Raw genomic sequence first — 20,115 nt, 5'->3', positions numbered from 1 at the left:
TTTCTTCCGCCGTTTACACCGCGGGGACGGGGGGACGGGGGGGCGGGGGAGGGGGCGGCGGGAGGGGGGGGGGGCCGCGCCCCCCCCCCCCCGCCCCTTAAGGCACTGTCTGGGGAGAAGCCACCCGGCCGGAGGAGGGGCCTCCCCCTCCCAACCTGAAATGCTGACAGCCCCCCTCCCCCCCCGCGACCCCCCCCCCAATATATTACACCCTCACTCCTTAAATAGACACGCGAACGGCTGAGGACCCCTCCCCTCCCCTAGGCCGCGCCCCCCACCCCCTCTCCCCCTGCACCGCACCCTGCCCGGCCTGGGGGTGGGGGGGGGGGTGGGATCGGGGAGGTGGGGGGGGATGTGCAAAAGGGGCAGGGGGGAGGTGGGCGACAGAAAGCACCGGGCTCCTTTACCCCACCCCCCCACCCCCGCCGGGCCGAGGGAGGGAGGGGGGGGCGGGGGTCAATAGTGCAAGGCGGAGTCGGGGGGAGGGGCGGCCCCCTCCCCCTCCCCGGCCGCAGTGGGGGACCAGCACCCAGCGTGGGGACGGGGGGGGGGGGGAAAGCGAGGCCGCCCCCGGGATCCGGTGCCACCCGCCCCCGCGCACGGAATCAGAGGAAATTTAAAAATCTCGAACTAGATTGAAACCGACAGAAGAGGAGGCCTATGTACAAAGTGCGGGGCGGCGCGGGGGGGGGGGCGGCCGCCAGGGGGCGCGCGGCGGCCGGGCGGGGGCGGCGGGCGCCTCCCGCTAGGGGGCGCCGGCGCGCGCCGCGGGGAGGGAAAAGGAGGGGGGGGGTCCGCCGGGCGCCGCGGGGCGGGCGTCCCGCTAGGGGGCGCGCGCGTGCGCGCCGGGCGGCCGTCCCGCCAGGGGGCGCTCGGCCGCTCCCCGCCGGCCTCGGCCGGCCTGGGGGGGGGGGAGGAGGGGGGGTGAGTCAGGAGGGGGAGGGGGCGTGTGCGGGAGGGGGAGGGGGCTGTGTGCGGGGAGGGGGCGGGGCCGGCTCGCACCTGGGCGGGGAGGGAGCGGCGTTGCGGGGCCCGCCCTGCCCCCCCCCCCTCACCCTGTCCGGGGGAGGGGCGGGGCAGGGAGCGGCTGGAACAAGACATTCTCTGCCTGGGGCCGGCGCCCGGGCGGGGCGGGGGGGGGAGGGGGAGGGGAGGGACGCTGACCCCCCCCCCCAGACACACACAGACACACACAGACACACACACACACACACCCCACCCTCCTGGACTCTGTGCCAGTGAGTCAGCCCCTCCGGGAGCCGGGGTCTCCCTCCCCGCCCCGACACCCGGTTGCATAATTCATTCTCAGGAAAAGGGGGGGGGGCGGGGCGGGTCACGGATGCGCGGGCCCCCCGGACGCCCCCCACGAGAGACCCGGGGAGGGGGGAGCGTCCGGCCGCCCGGCGGCCCCGCGCCGGAGACCCGCGCGGCCCGAGGTCCCGCGCCCGGAGAGGATCGCCGCGGCGCCGGGGCGAGGGGGCTGAGGGCCGCCCGGCTCCCCCGCCCGGGGTCCGTCCGGCCGGGGCGCCCCCGCCGGGAAGGGGGCCGGGGTCCGTCCGGCCCGGCCGGGGGGGCTCCCGCCGGTCCCTTAGGAGGAGCCCAGGGCCGCGGCGGGGTCGGGGCCCGCGGCCCCCTCGGCCCGCTCCTCGTCGTCCTCGTCGTCGTCGTCGTCCTCGTCGTCGTCCTCGTCGGCGGGGGCCGGGGCGGCGGGGGCGGCGGGGCCCCGGGCGGGCGGCCCGTCCCAGAAGCGGGCCAGCGAGAGGCGGATGTCGTCGAGGTGGCCGTTGGAGAGGTCGAGGCCGGCGGCGGCGGCGGCGACGGCGGCGGCGGCCGAGGGGGCCGGGGGCGGGTGGGGCGGGCGGGGCGGGTAGCGCGGGGCCGGGGCCTCGTCCTTGCGGCGGCGGCGGGTGCGGACCTCCAGGCAGTTCTGTCCCTTGAGGTGGCGCTGCAGGTGGTCCTCCTTGGCGAAGGCCTTGTGGCACAGGTGGCACTCGAAGGGGCGGTCGCCCGTGTGCAGGTGCATGTGGTTCTTGAGGTCGTAGCTGTGCAGGAAGCGGGCGGGGCAGTGCGGGCACGAGTAGGGGCGCTCGCCCGTGTGCTTGCGCATGTGGATCTTTAGCTTGTCGTTCCTGCGGGGGGGGCGGGCGGGGGTCAGGCCGGCGGGTCCTCCCGGCCGCCCCCTCCCCTCCCTCCCCGCCGCCCTCGCCCGGGGGACGAGACCCTTCCTCCGCGGGCGCGCCGGCCGGAGACGGGGCCCCTCCCTCCCCGCCCCGCGCCTGACCTGGTGAAGCGGACCCCGCAGACCTCGCAGGCGAAAGGTTTCTCTCCCGTGTGGGTGCGCATGTGTCGGGGGAGCTTGCCGGCCCCGTGGATGATCTTGTGGCAGACGGGGCACTCCTGGGGCATCTGGGAGCGCCGCTTACGGACCAGCTTGTCGGGCCCGTCGAGCGCCCCGGGGGCCAGGGCCTCCTGGTGCAGGGAGCTCAGGTAGGCCATGAGGTCGGCGTCGATGGCGTCCTCGTCCGAGCCCAGCTCCTCGGGCGACAGCGGGACGCCGGGGACGCCCGGCCCGCCGTAGGGGCCCCCCCGGTAGGCGGCCTCCTCCTCGTCCTCCTCCTCCTCCCCCCCGACCGGGCCGCCGCCGCCCCCGGGCCCCCGGCCCTCGAAGGCCTCGAAGGCCAGCCGCCCGTCGGGCGGGGGCGACCCGCCGCCGCCGCCTCCGGGGGGGCTGCCGCCGTCCGCGGGGACCCCCGGGCCCGCCGCCTCCTCCTCGGGGAAGGGGAACGGCGGGCGGGCGGGGAGCTCGGCCGCCAGGCGGTCGGCGTGGGCGCGGGCGGCCTTGGTCTGCAGGAAGGCCTTGCGGGGCTTGCGGCTGCGGCGGACCACCGGGCGGGCCGCGGCCGGCGGGGGCCCCGGCGGCGGGGGCCCCGGCGGCGGGGGCGGGGGGCTGCCCGAGGGGCCCACGCCGTTGGCCAGGGCGGCGGCGGCGCCGAAGGCCTCGAGGTAGCGCTGGGCCCGCTCCGAGTCGTCCGCGTCCAGCCCGGGGGCCTCCAGCCCGCTGCCCTGCAGGATCTCCACGCAGGCGGCGATGACGCAGGGGATCTCCAGCAGCTGGGCGGCCCGCAGCACGGCGGGCATGTTGGCGCTGCTGGTGGTCAGCGTGGCCGTGTAGGCGAACTCCAGCAGGGCGCCCAGCGCCTCGGGCCCCACGAAGTCCAGCTCGCACACGCCGCCCCCGCAGCCGCCGGGCCCCGCGCCGCCGCCCCCGGCCGCCGCCGGGCCCGTCGGGGCGGCCCCGGGCTCGGCCCCCGTGGCGGCGGCCGCGGCGAAGAGCTTCTTGAAGTAGTGGCTGCAGGCGGCCAGCACGGCGCGGTGGGTGCGGTACTCCAGGCCCTGGGTGCGGATGGTCAGGTCGCACAGCTGGCCCAGCTGCCGCTGCTCGTTCAGGCGGCTGAGGAGCTCGCTGCTGTGCTCCGGGAAGGGGATCCCGATCAGGTCGTCCTCGGCGCTGCCCATCGTGGCCTGCGAGGGGGAGGGGCCGGCGAGAGGCTCCGTCAGGGCCCGGGGGGGGCTGCGGGGGGGACCGCGCGGTTGGCAGCGCGGCGGGGGGGAGGGGGCGGGAGGAGGAAGGGAGAGGGGTCCAGAGGGTGGGGGGAAGGGGCAGGGGGTGAGGGGGAAGAGGGGCGGGGGAGAGAGGACCGGGGGGTGACGGAGAAGGGGCGGGAGGGCGAGAGGGGAAGGGTCGAGAGGCCGAGCGGGGTCCGGAGGGCACGAGGGCAAGGGTCGGGAGGGCGGGGGCGAAAGGTCAAGGGGAGGCGACGGGATGGGGAGAGGCGTCGGGAGGACGACGAGGGGAGGAGGGTGAAGAGGGTGGGGAGGAGGGGCGGGGGTGAGGGGGAAAGGGAGGGTCCGGGGGAGAGGGAGAAAGGATCGAGAGACGAGGGAGAAAGGATCGGGGGAACCGGAGGGGAAGGGTCGAGAGACGGAGAGGGGTCGGGAGGTCGCGGGGAAGAGGAGTCAGGAGGGTGGGGAGGAGGGTCGGGGGGGGGGGGTGAGCGACAAAGGGTCGGGGGAGAGGGAGGAAGGATTAAGGGGCGAGGGAGAAGGATCCGGAGAACGAGAGGGGAAGGGTCGAGGGACGGAGAGGGGTCGGGAGGGTGGGGGGGGGGGAAGGGTCAGAAGGGTGAGGGGGAAGGTCAGGAGGATGAGAGGAGAGGGAGGGTCGGAAGGAAGAGGGGCGAGGGGTCGACAGGGCGAGAGAGGAAGGGTCACGAGGAGGAGAGGGGATGGGGAGAGGGGTCGGGAGCGGTGGGGGGGAAGGGTCAGGGGGTGAGGGGAAAAGCGTCGGGGAGTGAGGGAGAAAGGATTGGAGGGGAGGAGGGAGAAAGGGTCGGGACTGCAAGGGGGGCAGGGGGTCAAGAGGTGGAGAGGGGTCAGGAGGAGGAGAGGAGAGGGGTCAGAAAGGTGAGGGGGCAAGGGTCGGGGGGGCGAGGGCGAAAGGGACAGGAGGGTGGGGGGAAAAGCACCAGAGGGCGAGGAGGAAGGGGTCAGAGGGACGAGGAGGAGAGGGGTCGGGAGGACGAGGGGAGGGGGCGTCGGCGGATCGGGGCGGGGAGGGGGTCGGCGGCGGAACCCGCGCTCTGCCCGTCCCCGCGGCCCTTCTGACGGGCCATCGTCTCCTCCCGGAGGCCTTCCCGGATTCATCTCGCATCTTCCCACGCCATTTCCCCCCGAGCTGCCGCTTCAGCACTTTCGCATCACCTCAGGCCTCGGGTCCTCCCTCCCCTGCCTCCCTCCCTCCCCCCCCACCCCGGGCGGGTAGGTGGCACACGCGCGGGTCGACGTCTTTATGCCCCGTGGCCCGCGCTGCCCCGTCGCTGACTTGGGCGTCCTTGCCCGCCGCTTCCCCGGAAGCGCCCGCGAGGGCAGGGACGGCGCCTCCCCACTGCCCGCTAACTCTCCCCGGCGCTCGGTTTAGTGCACGGCGCGCAGTAAGCGCTCAGTGAACGCACCGATGGGTTCAGAGGACCGGGAGAGCCGGGGTGGGGGGTGGGGAGGGGAGGCGGATGGGGTGGGGGTGGGGGGTCAGTCTCCCGGGGCCCTCCCCCCCACCGACCTGGGGAAACGTGGCGCCCGCGGGGCCCCCTCCCCACATCCTCTCCCCCCCACGGGTTCGCGTCGGGGCGTCGCTGGGGCTTCCTGCCCCGGAGATTAGGATCGGGCCCGTGGGCGCCGCCGCCGTCGGGATCCGGCCCCTCCGCCCCCCCGGGTACCCTCCGCCTGGCACCGCACACGCCGCGCGTCGCGGGGAGGGGGCACGGGCGGGACGCCCCCCCCACCCCCCCACCCGGCCACGGCCAGGAGGCCGCGGGCCCGCTCCGGGGGACGGAGCTGCAGCGGGCCCCGGTCGGGGTGGGTGACGGGGAAGGCCACGACCCACAGTCGGCCCCCGTGTAGGTGCGCGTGGCGCGTTCCCGCGTGTACGGCGCTGGGGGGGGACCGGACACGGGCGGCGTGAACGGGTACGTTTGCGTAGGTGTGCCCGCGGGCCTGCGCCAACGGGGGCCGGGAGGGAAGACCCAGCCGGCCCGTGTGGGGACGTGCACGTGTGCGTACGGCGGAGGAGGGTGGGAGGGAAGAAGGGCGAGCGGCCCGCCCTCGTTTAGGCGTACACGTGTGCCCGCACGAACGGCAGAAAGGACGGGGCCGAGACCCGCCTGTCCCGCACGGAGGGACGCGTCTAACGTCCGCACGTACGGCGGCGGCGGGGAGGAAGCGGGGTCGGCCCGCGCGTCCGCGCGGCGGCCTGCGTGTGCGCCGGGGTGTCCGGAGGCCGAGGGGGAGGGCGCGACCGACCCGTGTGTAGGCGTGCGTGGATGTTGTGGTCCGTGGCAGTCGTCAAGCGCTCACTACGGGCCGGCCGCTCTTCTAAGCGGATCCAGGCAATTGGGCCACGCTCTTGGTCCCCGTTCTACGGAGGAGGCGACCGAGGCATAGAGGAAGCGAGGTGACTCGTCCGAGGTCACCCGGCAGACAAGCGACGGAGCCGGAACGAGGACCCGGGTCTCTCCGACTCCCGGGCCCGGGCTCTAGCCGCTAGACCGGGCCGAGGCCGGCGGCGGGTCGGGGTCCGCGGGCGGTCGGCCCGCGTCTGCGTGTTCGGCGGCAGGGAGGGAAGGCCCGGCTGGCCCGGGCGGAGGTGTGCAGGTGTGTCTGCGGGTACGGTTCTTTTCTTTTCTGAAGGAGGGGGACCCACGAGGCCGGCCCGCGGGGAGGTGTGCCTGCGGGAACGCGCGGCGGCGGGTCCGCGCGCGGAGGTCTCCGGCGTCGCGTACCCGGCCGTCGCTCGCTGTCTCCACGTGTCCGTCAGCGCGTCCGGAGGGACGCGCGGGTCCGGGGCGCCGGACGGGCCCCGGCCCGGCCGCCCGGGCAACCGGCGGCCCCGGGGTCGGGGCGGGCCGCCCGGGGGGGGGCGAGGGGGGCGGGCGGCCGGGCGGCATCGGGCGACCCTCGAGCCGGGCGGCTCGGCCGGAGAGGGGGGCACGGGGAGGGAGGCGGCGGGGCGCTCCCCCGGCCCGGCCGCCCATTGGCCGGGAGCCGGGCACCGGCGGGCACGCGGCCCTCCCCTCCCTCCGTCCCTCGCGCCCGCCCTTCCTTCTCCCACCCCGGGGCCGGTCGCCGTGGCAACCTGGCGTGGCGGGGGCGCTGATTGGCTGACCCCGCTGTCAGGTCACGGGCGCTGCCTGGTTCACCACGCAGCTCACACGGGCTCCCGGGCGAAGGGGGCGGGGGGACCGGGGGAGGGAATTAACCCCTTCGGCGCTGCCCACACGCATTTCCCAGGGTTCGGGGGGGCGGGCGGGAGCGGAGGGGATCGCCCCCGCCCCCCCCGCCCCCACCCCCGGCGCCCCTAAGGCACCCGGCCCGCTCCCCGACCCGCCCGGCCGCCCGACGTCGCCGGGGCCCTCTTTCCCCGGCACCCGGTCGGCCTCCTGCCTCCGCCCGGCGCACCGTCTCCCCGGGACCCTCTTTCGCTGGCACGCGGCCCGTCCCCCCCCCCCAACGCGCCCGGCACCCGGTCCGCCCCCTGCGGCCGCCTGGCGCCGGGTCCCCCCGCCGACCCGCCCGGCCCCGCGCCCCCGGCCTACCCCGTCCTCGCTCCGGTACCCCATCCGCACGCCCGAGTGCCGCCCCGTGTCCCGACGGGGCCGGGACACGGGTGGGGGCAGGCCTTCCCCACCCCCCGACGCACACCTCCTCCCGCTCCCCGTGCCAGCGTGCCCACGCCCACCCTGGGCACCGGGCCCTCGTCCGCCCACCCCCTCCCTCCAGCCCCCCGCGGCCGCGCCCCGGCCCGGCGTGCCCCCTCTTGCAGAGACCTCGTGGGCACAGGGCGGGGGGCGGCCGGGCCGGGCGCTGCCAGGAAGGCGGGGTCCGCCCGCCGCAGGAGCCGGCGAGGGGGGGTGGGGACAGGGGTGCCCGGAGGCCCCCGCCGCTCCTCCCCGCCCGCCGGGCTTCCCCTCCCCGCCGGGTCCGGCCGGACCGGCAGGGCAGGTGGGCGACGCGGCCGGCCCCCGAGTCGGGCGGGACGAGGACGGCGGGACCGGGGGGTGGGGTGTGTGTCGGGGGGAACGGTGGGGTTGGGGGGGGGGGGATGCTCTCATCACCCTCCCGCCGCCTCCACCCACCCCCTCCCCGACCCCGGGGGCGCCGCCCCGCTCCTCCTGCCCCGGCTCCAGGGCTCGCCGAGCACCCCAGGCCTCTCCCCACCCACCGGGGGGCCGGACGGGGGGTACGGGGTGGCGGGCGGGGGTCGGCCGGGGAGCAGGGAAGGGCACCCCTACACCCAGGGATTAGCGGAGTTTAGGGCCGGGAAGTGGGGGGGGGGGGATTAGAGGCAGAGGAGAAAATAGACCCCGGGTGGGGTGAGGAAGGGGAGACCGGGCCCGGAAGGGGAGGCGGACAGAGAGACGGGCGGGGGGTCCGAGGTGACGGCCCGGGGGACGGGGAGACGGATCCCGACGCGGCGACGGTCGGGGGGGGGATGGACGGAAGATCCGGGAGCACGCGAGAGGGCCGGAGGGCGGCCGGCCGGTCCGAAAGGCCCGGACGGACAGGCCGCAGGGTGGGCCCCCCCCCCCCAACGCCGCTCCGGTCTCCGCTCCGTCTTCCTGTTTCGGGGCCCAGGATGGGGGCGACGGGGCGGGGGGTCGGGCGTTACCTGGCGGGACGGACGGACGGACAAGGAGGGAGCGGCGGAGGCCGAGGCTTCGCGAATCGCGGCGGAGAAGGCTCTCTCGCCCCTGAACGGCGCAGAGGCCGCCCGCCTCCCCCAAGCTCCCCCCGGCCCCCCACCGCCCCCAGGATCGGATCACACTTCCTGGGGGCTGAGGCGGGGAGGGGAGCGACCGCAGCCCACAAGTGAGGAAGGGGGGGGGGGGCCCGGGATGGGGTGGGCGGTGGCTTCCCAGCGCAGCAAGAGTTAACTTCCTCCCAACCCCGTCCTGTTCCCCCCTCTTTCCATGACACCCACCACCCACTTCCCGGAGTGGGGTGGGGGTGGCTGACGCGACCCCCCCCCCCCCGCCCCCCGTCCTCCGAGCCAGCGACCCCCTAGGCCTGACCCCCGACCTCTTCCCTCCAGACGCGGGCCTAGGCCGGGCAGGGCCGGGCCGGCGGAAATGTGTCGGGGCAGGGCCCGGCGCCCGAGGCCCCCGGGCCTCCTCCGGCCGGCCCCCTCCCCGCTGCGCCCCAGAAGCCCGGGGGAGCCGGACGGCGGAGCGGTCGGCCCCCCGGACCCGGGGGGCTCGAGCGGAGCGGTGGGGTCCGGGCAGGGCGGCCCGGGAGGGGGGCTCCGGGCCCCGGGCGGGGGGACGGCCGTGCGGAAGCGGGGGAAGGGCCCCCGTCAGAGTTTCCACACCCGGACTTTCCCGGGGCCCGCGCCCCGCCGCCACCCCCCCCGCCCCGGCGGGGGGACCGAGGAGGTGAGGGGGGCCGGGGGGGCGCAGGTAACCGAGACACAAGTAACCCCACACCGGCCGTCGGTCCGGCACCGAAATCCGAGAGCCGCGGCCCGGCGGGGCCCCCCCGACTCCCGGGTTCACCGTCTCGTGCCCCCCCCGCCCCACCCCATCCCCGGCCCCGCTCACCTGCGGCTTCCCGGCTCGCCCTCTGAGGGGGGGAGACGGGGCCGGGGGTGGGCCGGGGGGCCGGGTGGGGGGGGGGGCGGTGCTCCCCAGGCACGCTCCTCCCAGCTCCGACCCGGGACCCAAATCCCTCTCTCCCCCCCCACCCCCCCCCCACCCCAACACCACCAACACCCAAAATCCACCCCCGGCCCCGCCCGGCCGCCGCCGTGCCCGCCGCGGGAGCGGGGAGGAGGGCAGGCTGGCAGGCTGGCAGGCGGGCGCCCCGGGGCCTGGTGCCTGCTGTGGGAGTTTGGTCCCGAGCGGGAGGAGGGCCCGGCCTGGGCCGGACCCCCGGGGGTGGGGTGGGAGGGGGACGACGGCCCCTCCCAGGGGACCCCACCTCAAGCCCACTCACGCGCCGCGGCCCCCGCCCGGCGCCGGGACCGGCCGGACTCAGGGGGCAGGGTGGGCAGCGGCCGGAGAGGGCCGGGGAGGGGGTGGCGGGGGGCGGCCGGGCGGGTCCCAAAAGAGGAAGGAGAGGGCCCCACCCCTTGCGCAAGAGACCGCCGGGGTGGGGGGCGGGACGAGAGGGGGTCCGGGTCCCGGCAGGTCCCCCCCCATCGCCGCCCCCTCTGGGGGGGATGGCAGGGCTCGGCCCCCCCCACCACCCCGTCCCCACATTCGTCAGAGCGGCCCCCGCCCGGGGCACCGGGGCCGAGTCACCTCACCAAACTGGTTCTGGCCGGGCGGGGCGGGGACCCAGGGGAGTTTTGGGGGGGTGGGGGGGAGCAGCCGGGGAGGCGCCCCCCTTCCCCCCCCCACCCCGGGACGCCCCCTCCCCCCTCTCCCCGGGTCCCCGCCCGGGCGCCAGCGGGCAGGTGCCAGTCCGGCCTTCCCCGGCCCACTCTCGTCCCGGTTGGCACGGCCCGCCCCACCGCACCCTCCCGGCCCTTTGACCCACTGGCTTCCGGCGACCGAGCCGGGCCGGGGCTCCGCGCCTGCCAACCGCGCCCCCCCTTCCCACCTCAGTCAGCCCATTTTACCCCCTCACCGCAGACCCCAGAAACAGCGGCAGTGATTGTCGGTCCCCCCACCAAACCCAGCCCGGCCTCCACATCACTGCACCTGTGGGGGCGGAGGGAAGGGGGTTAGGGGGTGAGGCGGGGGGGGCGGGGGGGAGACAGAGAGCGCGCCCAGAGAACAGAGGATGAAGAGAGATCGAGAGGGGGAGAAGGAAGAAGGGGGCGTCCATCCGGCCGGGACCATCCCCCCCGACCCGCCGCCCTCCTCCCTAGGCCCCGGGAGCCGGCGTGCCCACCTGCGCCCGCCCCTGTGTCCTCTGCACCCCTGTGCCAGGGGCTTGGGTGGGGCCGCCTCCCCTGCCCTTTGATCCCCACGGAGGCGGGGAGGGGGAGGGCACGGCTCCAGCGGGAGCTGGCAGGGCCCGGGGTGCCCACCCACACGGCCCCGGGGCGCCCGGCCGGAGCGCGTGGGCCCCGGGGTGGGCGGGGGGAGGCCGGGACAGGTGGCTGTGGGGCACAGGTGGGGGGCGGGGGGGTGGGGGGGATGGGGGAGGAGGGGACAGGTGGTGTCCCGCTCCCCACCCCCGATTTCCCAGGGCTAGGCCCAGCCGACCTCCCAGGTCCTTCGGGGACTTCAACCCCCAGCATGCACCGGGGCGGCCGGCCGCCCCAAGACCGGGGGCCCGGCCCCGGTGCAGCCTGGGAGTTGTAGTCCTCGACCGATTCGGCCCATTCGAGGGCCGGCGCTCCCCTCCCCCCCCCCCCCGGCCATTATCGGGGGAGGGGGGGCGCCCCGGTGGGCCCGAAGCGGGTCCAGAGGGCGAGGGTGAGTGTGTGTGTGCGAGAGTGTGTGTGCGTGTGTTGGGGGGGTGCCGAGGAGGAAGGAAAGCAGGAGGATGTCGAAAGGGGGTGGGGGGGTCAGAAACAGGAAGGAAGCGAGAGGCAGTCAGCTGTACGGGGGGCTGGGTGGGTGGGGGGGGCATCTGCTCTGGCAAAGGAAGAGACCCAAGGGGTCACCCCCACCTCCGGCCATTCGCCCTGCCCCTGCCGGGCGGGCGCCGGGGCCCGGGGCGGCCCGCGCGGCCCGGCCTGGCCCGGCCCCTGCCCTCCGAGACCCTCCCGGGCCGGCGCCCACCCCCGGCATCCCCGGGTCGGCAGGGCCGGGATGGGCACGGCGAGGGCAGGCGGGGTGGAGACGGAGGCAGAGAGAAACAGAGACGGTGGCAGGGAGAGAGAGAGACAGAGAGGGGGGAGAGGGAGGGAGAGAGGCTTCAAACAGTCTGGGCAAGACTTCAAATTCTCTCACGAGTTTACTCAGCGCAGGGCGCGGGGGGGCCGGGGGGAGAGGCCTAGCCCCCCCCCCCCCCCGGCCCCTCCTCGCCCGACCCCAAGCCCCACCCGGCCGGGTTCCCGGACCCCGGGGGGCGGGCCCGGGACAGGGAGAGGGGGACGACCAACTCCGTTCCCCCCGCGGCGCGGACCCTCCCGGGGTCCGGGAGGACCCCCCGGCCCGGTCCGAGGCACCGCGCCCGCCTCGATTTTCTCAGGGGTGGGAGCGGAGGGTGAGGGGAGGGCGCGGAGGGGGTCCCGACCCCGGTGTCCTCCGCCTCGGAGCCTGGCTTCGGCCCTCCCTCCGCGGCCTTCCTCCGCGCTGACCTCTGACCCCCGCGGCCCCTCCCCCAGGGGCCCGGTAGGCATTCGGGCCTAGCGCGGCGGCGCCGTTGGCACTGGGCACGGGGGAGGGCGACGGGGGCACCCCGGTGCCCGGGCCTAGGGTGGGCCCCGCTCCCCGACCCACTTCCCCCTTTTCCCGCCACCTGCTTTCGTTTTCTCCCCGCCCCCGCGGCCCCTCCCGCCGGCCCATCCCCACCCCGGGCTGCCACCGCACCCCCACCCCCAGGCCCGAGGTGCCAGGGCAGGCACACAAAGGGGCCGATGGTGTATTGTTAACCCGGCCCCCGCTGCCCGCCGCCGCCGCCGCACCCTCTCTCTCTGTACGCGGGCAGCCGGCCAGGGCGGGGCCCGGGCCCCTCGGTGCCAGGAGGGTGGGCGCCCGCCCCACGCCCGCAGGGTGGGCACCGCCCGACGTCACCCTGCCCCCACCCCAGACTCCCCGGCCCGACCGGGACGTGCCCGCGGGGCGGTCGGGGCCCGCGGCCTCCGCTCCCCGGCACGGCGGGCACCCTAGGCCCCGGTCGGGCCCCCCGACGCGCATCCCCTACCGGGTCTCCACGGCCCCCGGGGGGCGGCGGGGTCGGGCCCGGAAGGTGTGTCGGGGGGAGGGGGGGAGGGATGGCCATGTGTGCGTGGCGGGGGCGAGGACGGTACCGCCACCCGCCCGGTGCCCGGGGTTACCGCGTCGTCAAGCCGGGGGAGGCCGCGAGGGGCGGGAAGGCGACGACGGGGAAGGGGTGGGGGGGACCCCCGGGGCGGGAGGAGCCGGCGGGTAGATTTCTCTGCAGTTTCATCAGCAGCTCCGAGGGGACCACCCTTCTCTGCCCCCGGGGCCGAGTGAGGCCTGCCAGGTGGCGGGCGGCCCCCTCCTGCTCCTCCTCCTCCGCCCTCCGCCCCCCTGGGGTCCATCTACCCCTGTGCCCTCTGACATACCCAACCCCCACCCACCGAGGGCCGGCCCTCCCCAGCCTGCCCCGGGGGCAATGCCAAGCGGGCACGGCGGAGGCAGAAACCAGCCGGGCCGGTAGGGTGGGGGGTGGGCGCGCCAGGCCCCATAATCCTCTCGGCTGCCCCCCCCCCCGCCCCCCACCCGCGGGAACGCCGCGTCCCCCGGCCAAAGTTAACCCCTCCCTGCCCGCGGACCCCCTGGCAGGGGTGGGGGCGGGGGGCAGCGCTGGCACTTTGACATCCCGGACGGGGGCAGGGCCGGAGGAGGAGGAGGAGGAGGAGGAGGAGGCCGGGCCTCGGTCTCCCCTCCCCTTCCCCCGCCCGGGCCCGGTGGGCGTCCGGACCTTTCCACCCCGTTCCTCCCGCCCCCCACGCACATCCCCCTCTCCCCCCACGGGGGTGGTGTGGGGGGGTTGGGGGGAGACCAGACTTCCGGTGTCCCAAACTGGGTCATCGGCGCCCGCTTCCTGCGGGTCATCGCGGGGCCCCTCCCCCCCCCACCCCCACCCCCGGGGGCGCCCCCGCGCTCTCACCACGTCCCCGTTGCCCTTTGATACGGGGTGGGGGGGGGGGAACGACCCGGGGGGGGGGGCTTGGCCCGGGGGGGGGACCCCGCCCTTTCTGCAAACACCAGGCGGGCGCCTGTCCGGGCAAGGCCCGCTGCCCACGCACCCCCCTGCCCCCCGCCACCCGGGACACGTCGCACTCGGACCCGGGGGTGGATGGGTGGGTGGGTGACCCTGCTACGCACCAGGGCCTGACCGCCCCCCCCTCCCCCTCGTGGGCCCTCAAGCCCCCCACGGGCGGGGGGGGTCGGCGGCACTCGGGACCGGTCCTACTCAAAACACAGCAACGGCGACGCTCGACGCCCCCTCCCCTCTTTTCTCCCTCCTCCCCTTCCCCTCCGCCGCCGGGCAGGTGCGCCGGCGCCGCGATGTTGGAAAGAGCCCAGGGTCCGGGGGGGGGGGAACCCGGGGGGGGGGGGGGGTCCCGCCGCCCCCCCTTCTGCGTCCCGCTGGGGATGGGGGGGAAGGGAGCGCGCGTTAAAGCGGGAGCCGGGACGGGGGTCCGGCCGAGGCCCGAAGTGGGGAGGGGGGAAGAAGAAGAAGAAGAAGAAGGGATGAAGGTGGGTGGGGAGGGGGAGCGTTCTAGCCAGAGGAGTTGGGGAGGGGGGCGCGTTGTAGAGAGGCCGGCTTGGCCCGAAGAGGGCGACCTGTCCCGGCTGGCCCCGCTCCAGGGCACCGCGCTAGAACGGGGGCGGTCACGGGTGGGGACGGGGGAAGAGAAGCCGAGGAGGCCGGGGGACACTCTGCCCCACTTGGACCCCTCGGGCTTCGGCCGCCCCCCCTCCCCATCCCCGCCCCGGAGAGGGTCCCCATCACCCCCGGGGGTTGGGGGGAGGGAACGGTGGTAAGGGGACACGGGGGAAGGAGGGGACGCGGGGCAAAGAGGGAGGGGACACGGGGCAAGGAGGGGACGCGGCCAAGCTCCCCCAGCGCGGCGGAAGCCCCCACTCCCAAGTGATGGCAAAACTTTCGGGGCGATCCGCCTCCCCCTCCCCACTTCCCGGGGGACCCGGGGGGGGGGGGCGCGCGACGAGGGGTGTCCCCAACTAAGGGCGGCAGAAGGACACTGCGGGGGGAGGGAAAGGGACCCCCCCACCCCCGGGATCAGAAAGAAGGAGAAGGGGCCGAACTCACCTCTCCGAGGGGGTCCCGCCTGCTCAGGTGTCCGGGGGCTGCGACCCCCCCGTCGGGGCCCCTGCCCCCTGGGCGGGGGGCGAGCTCGGCCGCAGGCCTCGGGGAGCGCGGGGGGGGGGGGGCGAGGGGAGGGGAGGGGTCTCCTCGCAGCTCCCGGCCTCCGCCGCCCGCTCCTGTCCCCGGTTCGGCCGGTCCTGGGGGGGGGGGGGGGGGGGGCTGCTCCTCCTCCTCCTCCTCCTCCTTCTCCTCTGCCCGCCGCCGCTCCTTCTCCTCCTCCTCCTCCTCCTCCTCCCGCTGCTCCGCCCGCCCCCCCGACACCGCGCCCCCTCCCCGCCTTGACCGCCCTCCCGCAGGGAGCCTCGCACCCACCTGGTGTGTGTCGTGCGTGTGCGTGTCCCCCCCTCCCTCCCTCCCTCCTTCCTCACCTGTCCCGCCGCCTCACCTGTCCCCCGCCCCCTCCCCCGGCCCGGCCCTTAGCAACATCTCTGCCACTTCCTGGATCGCCCCCCCCCACCCTTCCCACCCCCCAGCGGCCCCCGCCCCCCCTCCCTGCCCTCCCCCCACCCCCCCCGGACCACTCCGCCCAATAAGGAAATAAACTTCAACCTCCCATCCAGCCCCGGGCCCGCAGGACGCAGGCGGCAACGGACAGCTCCTCCTCCTCCTCCTCCTCCTCCTCCTCCTCCCCGGCCTGTCCCCTCCGCTGACCACTCCCCCCCCCGGCCCCGCCCTCCGCCGGCCCGGGTCGCCCCCCGACCTGACCCCGCCCCGATCGAGGCCGGCCCGATCCCTCCCTCGCCCCCCCCCCCATAGCCGGTCCCCCTCCCCCCCCCCACCCCCACCTGTCCCCTCCACCCACCCCCCCCTCCACCGGTGCTGCCTTTTCACCTGCTCCCGCCGGCCCTATCTCGGTCCGGTCCACCTTAAAAGCCCGGCCCCGCCCCCCCCCGCCCGGCGCCCATTGGTCCGGACGGACGTCCATCACCCGGCCGGAGCCCCGCCCCCCCCCCGGACCGCTCCGGCCGGGGGGGGGGGGGGGAGGGGGTTGGACGGGGCGGGTTTCCTGGCTCCGCCGCGCCCCCTCCCGGTAGGGGAAGGGATTAAAGGGGGGCTGCGGGGCGAGGGGGAAGGACGTGGAATCAGGTCAGAGTGACGGGGTGGGGGTGGGGGGCTGACTCAGTGGCGTCTCGGCCCCAGGGCGCCCCCCGCCCTCCCCCCACGACCGCAGACCGGAGGGAGAGGCCGAGGAAGGAGCCGGCAGTCAGTCCCTCCCTCCCTCCCTCCCTCCCATCCGGCCCCACGCGGGACCGCGGCCCCCGCGGGGACCCCCGCGGCCGACCCCGGGCTCCGCGGAGGAGAGGAGAGGGTGCGCGAGGGGGGGAGGAGGAGGAGGAGGAGGGGGCATCCCGCCCCATCCCCCCCGGGGGAAACTGAGGCCCGTCCTTTCTGCCCCCGAGGCCTCGAACCTCGAGGTGAGAAAGGCCTGGAGGTGGGAAGGCCTCCGGCCGCGGACCCCTCCCCACCGGCCCGCTACGCCCCTTTGCGCCCGGGGGTGGGGGGACACGGGACGGGGGGAGGGAGGGGAGGAGGAACCGGGCCCAGCGGAACCGAACCGAACCGGGCCCAGCTCGGCCTCCTCTCCGGGCCTCCCCTCCCCCTCCCCCCTCCACCTCCCCCAGCAGGTGTCTCAGCGGGGGACAGAGACCCAACCAGTCCGACTACAATCTGGCGGCCCTCACCCGGGTTGACCCGGGCCGCCCGGCGGAGGGGAGGAGGGGGCGGAGCCGGGCCCGGGGCCCCTCCCTGCCGGCCTCCCTCCCTCCCTCCCTCCCTCCCTCCCTTCCCCGCGGCTATGACTCAGCCCCCGGCTCTCGGTCCCTTCTCTGGCCCGGCCCGGCCCGGCCCGGCCCGGCCAGGGCGGAAAGAGTGAGTCCCCCCGGGGGGGGCCCCCGGCCAAGCCAAACAGCCCCCACCCCGCCCCCCAGACATGATCTCACTGGAGACCGGCGGAGGGGACCAGGCGGCGACGCTCCGGGGGGGAGGGGAGGCGGACGGGGCGCGCCGGGTTTTCCGCCCGGCCCCCCCTACCCGGTCCGGAGGGGGCAGCGCCGCGCCGGGTTTTCCCGCCGCCCCGCGCCGAGGACAAAGTCCGGTTCGGTGGCGGCGGCCGGGCCGGCGGCGGGGGGGACGCGATCCGGTCCGGGTTTTCCCTGCCGGAGGGCGCGGAGGGAGCGGCGATCCGGGCCGGGTTTTCCCGAGCGCCGCCGATGGTGATTGACGGGGGCCACGCAGACCGCAGAGTCCGGGCCGGGGGCGGGAGGCCGGACCGGGTCTTCCCTCGCCCCGTCGGGGACAGAGTCCGGCGGGGCGAGGTCCGCTCCGCTCCGCTCCGCTCGGCTCCGCTCCGGGTGTTGTCGCCCTCCGGGGAGGGGGGGGGGACACACGCCGCCCCCCCCCCCCCCCCCCGCCCTCCTCCAACAGACCGTAGGCGGCGGGGGAAAAACCCGCCCGAAACCCCCTCCCCCCTCCCCCACCACCGAGAAATGCTGACGGGGGCCCGCCCCCACCCCCAAACTCCGGCCTGGGGGAGGGGCTCGTCGCAATAACGAGGGTCTCAGCCCGGCGCGCACCCTGTGCCAAGCGCTGTGCCTTCGAGGTCATCCCCATTCGACAGAGGAGGAGACTGAGGCCCAGGGAAGGGAGTCGAGCTCTAGGAAGTCTGCTATTGGGATTGGGATTAATAGTGATGATGATGGTACGGGTTAAGCGCTGACTAATAATAATGTTGGTATCTGTTAAGCGCTTACTCTGTTCTGAGCGCTGGGGGAGACCCAGGGGAATCAGGTGGTCCCACGTGGGGCTCCCAGTCTTCATCCCCATTTGACAGATGAGGGAACTGAGGCACCGAGAAGTGAAGTGACTTGCCCAAAGTCACACAACTGACAGGTGGCCGAACCCGTGACCTCTGACTCCAAAGCCCGGGCTCTTTCCACTGAGCCGCGCTGACTATGCGCCAAGCACTGATCTAAGCGCTGGGGGCTGCGAGGCGAGCAGGTGGAGCTCCCAGGCTGCATGCCCATTTGACAGATGATGAGGGAACGGAGGCCCAGAGAATGATAATGTGGGTATTTGTTAAGCGCTTACTCTGTGCAGAGCGCTGTTCTAAGCGCCGGGGGAGATCCAGGGTCATCAGGTGGTCCCACGTGAGGCTCCCGGTCTTCATCCCCATTTGACAGATGAGGTCACTGAGGCCCAGAGAAGGGAACTGACTGGCCCACGGTCACCCAGCTGACAAGCGACGGAGCCGGGATTCGAACCCGTGACCCCTGACTCCCAAACGCAGGCTCTTTCCACTTCTCTAGAGAAGTGAAGTGACTTGCCCAAGGTCACACAGCAGACAGGTGGCGGAGCCGGGATTAGAACCCACGACCTCTGACTCCCAAGCCCGGACTCTATCCACTGCTGGGGGAGAGACGAGGTCATCAGGTGGTCCCGCGCGGGGCTCACGGTCTTCATCCCCCTTTGACAGATGAGGGAACTGAGGCCCAGAGAAGTGAAATGACCCGCCCCAACTTGCCCAGCTGACAAGCGGCGGTGCTGGGATTAGAACCCACGACCTCTGACTCGTTTATCGATGGCATTTGTTGAGCGCTTACTATGTGCAAAGCACTGTTCCAAGCGCTGGAGAGGATACAAGGTGATCAGGTTGTCCCGTTCCCAGTCTTCATCCCCATGTGACGGATGAGGGAACTGAGGCACAGAGAAGTTAAGATCACGTTGTCCCGCCCGGGGCTCGCAGTCTTCATCCCCATTTGACAGATGGGGTAACTGAGGCACAGAGAAGTTAGGTGTCTTACCCAAAGTCACACAGCCGGCAAGCGGCTGAGGCAGGATTTGAACCCACGACCTCTGGCTCCCAAGCCCGGGCTCTTTCCACGGAGCCACGCTGCTTCTCTAAGAAGCGGACGGTGAGCCCGTTGTCGGGCGGCGATGGTCTCTATCTGTTGCCGAACTGTCCACTCCAAGCGCTTAGTCCAGTGCTCTGCACACGGTAAGCGCTCAATAAATAGGAAGGAAGGAAGGAAGGAATGACTCCCGAGCCCGGGCTCTTTCCACTTGACCCCCCTCCCCAGGCGCTTAGTCCAGCGCTTAGCGCGGTGCTCGGCACACGGCGCTCAGTACATAATGATACTGGGATTCGTTAAGCGCCTAGTCCGGAGAGCGGCCATACAGCGCCCAATAAATAATGATGATGGCATTAAGCGCTTAGTACGGTGCTCTGCCCGCGACGCTTAATAAATGATAGTGGTGTTTGGTTAAGCGTTTAGTCCAGTGCTCTGCACCCAGACCTCCGTCAGTAATAACGGGGGGATTAAGCGCTTAGTACGGTGCTCTAGCCCACGGCGCTCAATAAATAATAACGGGATTTGTTAAGCGCTTAGTCCAGTGCTCTGCACTCAGCGCTCGATAAATAATAGTAACGGGATCTGCTGGGCGGTTTCTAGGTGCCAGGCGATAAGATTGAATGAGTGAGGGGTGAGAGCGGGGACAGGATGGTGCAGTGGTTAGACCCCGGCCGAGGTCGTGGATTCTAATCCCGCCTCCACCCTTGTCAGCTGTGTGACCTTGGACGAGTCACTTCACCTCTCTGGGCCTCGGTTCCCTCCTCTGTCAAATGGGGATGAAGACTGGGAGCCCCACGGGGGACCACCTCATCGCCTTGATTTCCCCCCAGCGTTTAGAACGGGGCTTCGCACATAGTGAGCGCCTCACCGATGCCATCCTTAGGGTGATTATCATCAGCGTCCGTCCCGCCCCGAAGCCCCCGGAGCGGGGACGGGCCCTTTTCGTTGCTGTATTGGACTCTCCCAAGCGTTTAGCCCAGCGGTGCGCACGCGGTCAGCGGTGGGTCCGGAGGAGGGAAGGGCGGGAGGGTCCCGAGGTCCAGGGTCCCGGGGGGGGAGGGGAGGGGAGGGGAGGCGCTTCCCCCACCGCCGCCGCCGCCGCCGCCGCCGCCGCCACCGCTTCCCTCGAAGTCCCCGGGCTGCCGAGGAAACCGCGCGGGGGAGGGGGAAGGGGGCGTCCAGACCGCAGCCCCCCTCCGCCCCGCCCCCCGTCTCCCCCTCCGCCACCGTCCGGCCCACCTGGGGGGGCGGCGGCCGCGGGGGGCCGCCCGCACAACACGCCCACCCAACGGCGGGACCGGCCGCAGATAGCGGGGACCCGCCCCCGGCCCCTGCCCCCACCCCCCCAGGCCCCAGCCTCCAGGTCCTGCCCCCTGCCCCTACCCCCAGCACCCCGTACCCACCTCCCAGCCCTACCCCTAGACCCTGGCTCCTACCCCCAGCCCCCCCCCCCAAGCACCGGCCCCCCAGGCCCCAGCCCCCAGTCCCTGCCCCCAGCTCCCCACCTTTACCCCCCAGGACCCAGTCCCCAGCCCCCAATCCCTGCCCCCAGCCCCCCCCAACCAGCCCCCAGTCCCTGCCCCCAGCCCCCCATCTCTACCCCCCAGGACCCTGTCCCCAGCCCCCAGTCCCTACCCCCAGCCCCCCCCAACCAGCCCCCAGTCCCTGCCCCCAGCCCCCCATCTCTACCCCCCAGGACCCAGTCCCCAGTCCCTGACTCCTACCCCCAACGCCCAAC

General features: G+C 74.7%; 1 protein-coding gene across 3 annotated transcripts; it reads right to left on the bottom strand.

Moving 5' to 3' along the window:
• Positions 1 to 1,543: 1,543 nt before the first annotated feature.
• Positions 1,544 to 15,156, bottom strand: ZBTB7B (zinc finger and BTB domain containing 7B). 3 transcript variants are annotated; one of them, XM_029054718.2, is made up of 3 exons: positions 15,079 to 15,156; positions 2,282 to 3,522; positions 1,544 to 2,129 (listed from the first exon to the last, which is right to left on the bottom strand). In XM_029054718.2, exons 2-3 carry the CDS (start codon positions 3,514 to 3,516, stop codon positions 1,589 to 1,591), a joined length of 1,776 nt encoding a protein of 591 aa, XP_028910551.1. In that variant the 5' UTR covers positions 3,517 to 3,522; positions 15,079 to 15,156; the 3' UTR covers positions 1,544 to 1,588. The 3 variants fall into 3 exon arrangements, with proteins under 3 accessions (XP_028910551.1, XP_028910550.1, XP_039766854.1); XM_029054717.2 differs by lacking the exon at positions 15,079 to 15,156 and adding an exon at positions 14,473 to 14,588; XM_039910920.1 differs by lacking the exon at positions 15,079 to 15,156 and adding an exon at positions 6,336 to 6,403.
• Between the last annotated feature and the right edge of the window lie 4,959 nt (positions 15,157 to 20,115).

Source organism: Ornithorhynchus anatinus, chromosome X5 (genome assembly GCF_004115215.2).
Source record: "Ornithorhynchus anatinus isolate Pmale09 chromosome X5, mOrnAna1.pri.v4, whole genome shotgun sequence".
In the NCBI taxonomy this organism is placed as follows: Eukaryota; Metazoa; Chordata; class Mammalia; order Monotremata; family Ornithorhynchidae; genus Ornithorhynchus; species Ornithorhynchus anatinus.
Note: the sequence above shows the minus strand (reverse complement) of the source record. Positions and strands in the feature narration are given on the sequence as shown.